This window comes from Aptenodytes forsteri, unplaced genomic scaffold (assembly GCF_000699145.1).
Source record: "Aptenodytes forsteri isolate BGI_AS27 unplaced genomic scaffold, ASM69914v1 Scaffold379, whole genome shotgun sequence".
Lineage (NCBI taxonomy): Eukaryota > Metazoa > Chordata > Aves > Sphenisciformes > Spheniscidae > Aptenodytes > Aptenodytes forsteri.
In genome coordinates, this window is record NW_008794088.1 from 2,144,514 (window position 1) to 2,151,761 (window position 7,248).

A 7,248-nucleotide genomic window follows, 5' to 3' on the forward strand; every position below is an offset into this window, starting at 1 on the left:
AGGACCTTAGTTTTAGACGACTGGCCTTCAGTACACCTGGAAAGTCCCTGGCAGAGCAGGAATTTAAAGCCAACCAACTTGAACCTGCTTTCCGTCCTTTGTATCAGTGTGATGCCATCACCCTCTTCCCTCAAACTGCCTTCAGCCTAGGAGAGCAAGAGGGCCTGGTGGGGCTGTGCCATTCAGCAGCTCTCCAGTTCCCAGGGCGTGTGACTTTAGTTTCCCAACAGAAATCTCTCTGCAGGAGGTTTATGAAAGTTTTATGCTCCCTTTAGCCTCCTAGTGAGCATCGCTGTGGTAGCGAGGAAGTCCACCAGGAGAAGTATTTGGCATCAGAAAGGTAATCCCAGAGGAAATCGATTACAGATGTTACCAGGAGGGAGAGGGGAATAAAATCCAGATATCAAACGTCAGGCAGCCTGCTTAGAGTGATAGCAGAAAGTCCTCAGATGGTAACAAGTAACTTTGTTCTGTACCCTTCAGTGTTTCCGTGGGCTGCTGTTCTGCAGCAGCAGAAGTGGATCCCCCTTTCTGGAGCACTGCTTTTGTTGCTGGCGTGTAATAACAGTATCGGGAGATTTTGTACCCAGAGAGGGACCAAAGCAGAAGCTAGAAGTTGGAGGAAAATGTTCCTGACAGCATGCCAGAGCCATACAGAAGGCAGCACATGCACTAGGCAAGCCCATTTGATGTTGGCCTTCCAGAAGTTGTCTCTGGGATCTCATGCTTATGTGACTTACTGTACACAGGCTGTTAAGGGTCTTTCAAACAGGTGAGCCAGGACTGGGATCTCATCACACCATGACTATACTCAGGGCTGAGTTATGTCCCTGAACAAGTGGTCTGCAATAGACGTCCAAGTACTTCAGTCTGTGTTTTCCAAACTGATCATTAATGTTGCATACTTTGTTGAAGGCGTGACTACCTTGAGAAGCCAAGGATCTGATTTCCAGACAGACTGGCTGCACATTAATCATATTAACTAGTGGGAGCTGAAGGTGCTCAACAATTGTGAAAAATCAAGTACAGGACTGCTGTAGCTTGGACCATCTGTAAATAAGCCACTCCCTGTTGTTGATTATTCCTGACACTTTTGTCCTTTATTTCTCTTTATTTTCTTTTAGTTCCTCTCACCTTATAGAAAGAGTTTCGAAAATAAATGTTGCGATTCCTCAGATCTGATGATCACATACATTACAGAAATGCTAAGAAAGAAATTAAAGTATTCTGAAGTCTGTGATTTAAACTAAATGCTGCCGTGGCCAGACACTGCAAGCCAGGAGTAGAAAGGGATGTGGAATAATTAAACTTTCAGCAGGTATCACCAGCATTGTGGAATGACTGAGGCAGGGATTTTGTGAAAAACTTAGTAGGTAATAGTGTGCATCACTGATTGCCTCAATGCATCTGCATAAGGAAGATGAATTAAAACTGCAGGAGTGAAAGAGATGCTGGCTCTCTTGAGGATTCCTGACATTTTCTGTTTTGTCCACTTGCATATGCAGGAACACAAATCTTGCACACAGTTTTAAAAAATTCTACAAAAGAAGCAAATTAAATGGTCGCCACAAGCTCAGTAATGAATACCAGCCCCGGAGAAGGGGCAAGTAACAGTCCTCTCTGGCTTCAGAATCAGCAACATGAACAACCCTAAGTCAAGGACAGTGGGTTCATCATGGGGCAGTGGGAGGTTCTTTATGGCAACGTAAACAGATAAAAGCTTCTATTCAATAGCACAGGAACTGGCCAGGGCAGCTGGTTAATGGTTCGGGCCGGCAACGTTAATGGGGTTCCATGTAAAGTTAGAGAAATGCTTTGCTGGATCAGGGCCCAACATTTATCATGCCTCCCTCCAAGCAAGACAAACTCAGTCTATTAGTCTGGCCTCTAGACTTACTGTCCTAGTGTTTGTGGTGACTGATATTTCGGAGGCTTTACTCTTTTCTCTGCTCTGAAAGGTAGAGAGATGCCTGGGCATTGGAAGCTCTCTGCAGCATGCTGAGGAGACGTAACCTTCTTACCACGCTCCTGATCGCCTTGCCATGGGCTCTTCTCCTAACGTTGTGGCACCAGTACCCAACCACCCGCTACCTCAGCCTGCTGAGAAGTAAGTGCAAGAGTTCTGCTGTCAGTGTGCTGGTGGTTGTGATGATTGCTGGTGCGAACCCTCGGTAGGAAATGCTCTCTCATGGGATGAGTTAAACAAAGACAAACTTGCCTGAAGGACCCCTCGGGGTTTGCCTACAGCAGGCACACAAACTGTTCTTAAGAGCACGTTAAACATGCACCTTAGGCTGACTTTGAGGAGAGGATGCTGATGGGCTAAGCACTGACTCCAGACAGGTGTGTCCCCAGCACTCCCTGGAGAGGAGGCAGCCCGGCAGTGATTAGTTCTCTAACAACATCTTTCTTCTTTTTCTTCCTTCCTTCCTTCCTTCCTTTTGTCCCAGAAGAGACAGATGAGAACGTGACCTCTAAAGCTCGCCCCAATGGTACCTCTGCACTGAAAGAAGAAGGCCTCCCATCATGCATTCGGCAGCAGCAAAGCATAGGGGCAACGCCTAAAATCATCCAGAATTATGTGTACTCCAGGCCTCCCCCGCATCTTTCTTCTTCTTCTTCCTTCCTTCCTTCCTTCCTTTTGTCCCAGAAGAGACAGATGAGAACGTGACCTCTAAAGCTCTCCTCAATGGTACCTCTGCACTGAAAGAAGAAGGCCTCCCATCATGCATTCGGCAGCAGCAAAGCATAGGGGCAACGCCTAAAATCATCCAGAATTATGTGTACTCCAGGCCTCCCCCATGGTCAGACACCCTGCCGACCATCTTCGTTATCACCCCTACCTACACCCGGCCAGTGCAAAAAGCTGAGCTGACCCGTCTGGCCAACACCTTCCTACATGTACAGAACCTGCACTGGGTGGTGGTGGAGGACTCGCCCCGGAGGACCAACCTGGTATCCAACCTGCTGGAGAAGGCAGGGCTCAATTTCACCCACCTTAATGTGGAGACACCCAAGAGTCTGAAGCTGGGGCTGTCCTGGATCCCATCCCACACCCCAAGGGGGACACTACAGAGGAACCTGGGGCTGCACTGGCTGAGGGACAGCTTCAGCAACACCGCACCACCAGAAGGCGTAGTGTATTTTGCCGATGATGATAACACCTACAGCCTGGAGCTCTTTGAAGAGGTAAGAGCCGTAAAATTACATGGGACAGAAAAGCAGGATACAGCTGCAAAGCCTCTTAAGGCCAGGTGCACTTGCAAAGACCTCTAAGATAGGGCTATCATGGACTTTTAGCATCAACTGGGAGACAAGGGCTCTGGCATGTTGCCTAGAGCCCTCCTCTCCTGCCCTGCACTCTGTGGGAGCTGGGTATAGGGCAGATGCAAACCTATAGCTATGCAAACCCAGTAGCTATGCTCTAAAGGACTGAAAGAGCAAAGAGCACATCTGCCATGGTGTAGGCTGCAAACGTGAATAGCCACTCACACAATGTTGCACCAGCTAGAGCCCCTTTTGCCAGAGACCAGAGGATACATACTCCAGAATTTATTCCTCTCCGCAGGGAGAGCTGACCTGATTTAAATAAGCACCGAAGACAAACTTCTGGCAAAACATAAATCTGCACTATTGTAGGGGTGTGATGGGTAGGGAATGTTAGAAGATTGACTGACTTTCTAATCCACCTTTTCTCCTTGGCTTCCCTTCTGTACTCTGAGTTCTAACCACAACAGGGCTGTGCCCCTGGGACCACAGAAGCTTGCCCAGACTTCTGCTGGAAACCTGGCTTTTGTGAGACGCCAAGTCTATTGTAAACTTGCAAAAATGATTATTCAGTAAACTCCCTTGTCACCAATTTAAGCCAAACTGTACTACAACACTTGAAATACAGAGTTATGCATCAGAGCACATTTCCAGTTTTCAGAATTTTTTTGTTCTCTGTTAAGCTCATCCTTTCTTATTTCTTTCCAGGTCCTTTCTGACAATTTCAGTAAAACCCCACTCTTTTAGGCAGTAGCCATGGATGAAAGAACAGGGGTGGGGGGGATTTGCAGTAAATGAGGACAAAGGTGCATCAGTCAGGGCGGGAGATTACTTGCATGGGGGTGAAGTTGGAGTGAGTGGAGTTGATAATACGGAGCTAGAGGCCCGATAGAAGTTGTGTTTGGCATTCATAAAAATGATAAAATTTTACAAAAAATGATAAAAGTTCAGATGAGATCAGAAACCCAAATGTTTTTCTTCTTCTGAGGGACTGAACGTGGGCACAGAAAAACAGTGAGTTTGGTGTTCAGAGAAGGTGCTAAAACAGCCTTGTGGCTTTGCAAGCTGTAGTTCTTCAAGCAGTAGCACAGGTGAACATGAACTTGCACTGCCTAGAGCTATGTGATTGTGTGGGAAGTCAACGGGGGAGGACAGCTGCCAATGACAGCAGAGGATGGTATACTAATGGGGTGGGACAAACGTTGTGGGGTTGAATTCTTACAGCACTGTTTCTTTCTGGCACACAGATGCGCTACACAAGGAGGGTGTCAGTCTGGCCAGTGGCTTTCGTTGGGGGGCTGCGGTATGAATCCCCAAAAGTGAGCCCAGCAGGGAAGGTGGTGGGCTGGAAAACTGTCTTTGACCCTAACCGGCCCTTTGCTATTGACATGGCTGGATTTGCTATCAGCATCAAGCTGATCTTGGAGAAGCCTCAGGCCAGTTTCAAGCTGGAGGGAGTTAAAGGAGGCTACCAGGAAACCAGTCTGCTGAAGGATCTAGTGACTATGGACGGGCTGGAGCCCAAAGCAGCCAACTGCACAAAGGTGAGCAGGACAAGAGACCTTGAAAATACGTTCTCCTTGCTGGGTCCTGGCTGCTTTTGCAGCCTCCTGCCATGCTCCTCCACCTTCCACTGTGCCTGCCCTGTGCTGGCGCACGTCAGCGCCAAACTGAGCTGGGACAGACGGACAGAGCCTGCTAAATTCTTCACAGATGTGAAGCTCAGAGAGTGCTGAGGAACAGTTAGTGCTATGCACTCTGTGTTAATAAAGAGCCTCTGCTGTACAATTCACACCCAGATTGCTTCTTCAAAATCCAGGAGGATTGGCAGAGGGTTGAGTCTGGGGTTTCGGTCCAAAATGATCCCCCCTCCTTGTCACTTATTCATGTGCCTGTGAAGTCTCTCCCAGGTTCAACCCCTTTGAATCACGTGCTTCAAACAGCTGCGAGCCCCGGGTGGCTCAGGATCCCACCTGATGGATGTGCTGCTCTCGGCATTTCCATGGCATCCAGAGCCCCTGAACTCTTTGTGATTCCCTCTAGGTGTTGGTCTGGCACACAAGAACTGAGAGGCCCACTCTGGTTAACGAAGGCAAGCGTGGATTTACAGACCCCAGAGTAGAGGTGTAAGCAGAGAGCCAGCTCCAGGGTGTGAGTACCCTTGTCTTTATTGTTTTTGGCAAGGCAAATAATCTGTACCTGTTTCCTTCTTTATGCTATTATTTCCTCAAAGACTGCATATATGATTGTCCCAGTAACTGCCTTACCATGCCACCCTTTGCACAAGAAGTAGCTCCTCATCTTTACCCACTTACAGTCTGCATTTCATACTCATTCAAGCCTCCTTGCAGTCCACATGGAAGCTTTGCCTGCATACAGACAGAAAGAAAAGTGGCAGAAGAATCCCATGGTTTCACTCAGTAATAATAACAAGCCAAATTCCTTGCTCCCCTATTTCTGCCAGCTCCAAACTCTCTTTAATGTGGGGTTGTCCTACAGTGTGTGGAAAGAGATCACACTCTTGCAGACGAGCTTTCCCCCAGCAGCCCTGCCACTTCTGCAGTGCTCCATGCATCCACCTTCAGCTTTTATCCTGCATGAACAACTGTAGTGTGGATGCAGCAGGGAAAGGCTGATGGGACACTTAGACGACCTCAAAACAGGAACCAGCAAAGAGCAACCTACACAAACTCTCACAGAGTTTGAGGGGCTCGGTACCAACAATACCAGGGCTAGGAACACATCTGCTGCTGAGGAGAAATCGTCAAGGCACTAGGCATGCCCTTGTGGTCCACAGAGCCAGGTTCAGCAGCAGGAGGAGGGATTATGGCAACCGCCACAGGTGAGGGCAGGAATGTATCAGATGTGTTCTTAGAAGTAAAGATTGATGAAGAGCAGGCTTCAGAGGAGCTATGACCTTCTCTGCCACCTGCCATGCCCTCTGATCCCAATGTCTCTCCTTGGCAGATTCCTAGCCCAAAAGTCCCAAAAGAATAAAGGTATCCAATTTGGGAGTACCCAGCTCTTTCTGGAATGACTCATATCTGTGGCAAGATACAGGATGCAGAATGATTTACTCCTACTTTGGAAGATATTCCAGGGCTCCTTTCAGTCCTGACCCCAATATACACCTCAGCTCTACCAGTGGAAATAAAACTGACGGCTTTTATACAGGCAGTCGTGAGTATTTCAACTTCTGCACTGGTCTGCTGTGTGCATTACTAGTAGCTGCATACAGCATTTCTACATCATCTCATCGTCTCTGAGTGACAGCCATACAAGGTGCAAAGCACTCCCAGTGCCTGCACACCCAACAGCAGATGGGAGGGACAGGAGTCAGTTGCCTAAACATAGACACCTGGTGCCGCCATAGGGACCCTGGGGTAGCCTACCTGGCCCTCCTGTAGGGCACAAACTCTGTACTGTATCTGCCAGTTTTTCAGTAATATCTCAGATATCCTAGCGATCCGTAAATGATGCTAGACACCCATGCTTAGGCAGCAGCCCTTCTTTTAACCTGTGCTTCTGTGGAATCCACTAGCAGTAATGAGCTCATTTTACGTACCCACCCATGCTGGGTCTGCAGTAGGCTAAAGCTACAATTGCCCAAACTCAGCTCATAAGGACTCAGAATCCAGTTAACTGGTCTGGAGGTACCACTTACTTGGTGAAGGATAAGCAGGCTTATAAAAACTCAGACAGATTAGACCTGCCTTGCCTACTTGTCAGAGGAGGGGTTGACTGCTCCACTACAGATGCAGAGTGTGGATGTGACGGTTTCATAAATGTGCCGTTTATGTATCTGCTCGTTTGTCCTCACCCCCTCTCCCTGGACAAACACTCAGCCATCCTCCATGAGAAATGCCACACACCTGCTATGGATCCTCATGGGAATGGCTCCCCGTAAGTCATTTGTTGTGGGAAAGGGAAGCGACCAGTCTGAGAGATCAAGACACTGCCACCCATTCACCAGAAGGACTT

The 7,248-nt window shown here is 48.2% G+C and overlaps 1 protein-coding gene across 1 annotated transcript; it reads left to right on the forward strand.

Moving 5' to 3' along the window:
• The first annotated feature begins 1,995 nt into the window (after positions 1-1,995).
• Positions 1,996-5,397, forward strand: LOC103894960 (galactosylgalactosylxylosylprotein 3-beta-glucuronosyltransferase 1). The gene is made up of 4 exons (XM_009274455.1): positions 1,996-2,107; positions 2,651-3,189; positions 4,515-4,811; positions 5,311-5,397. Exons 1-4 carry the CDS (start codon positions 1,996-1,998, stop codon positions 5,395-5,397), a joined length of 1,035 nt encoding a protein of 344 aa, XP_009272730.1.
• Positions 5,398-7,248: the final 1,851 nt, after the last annotated feature.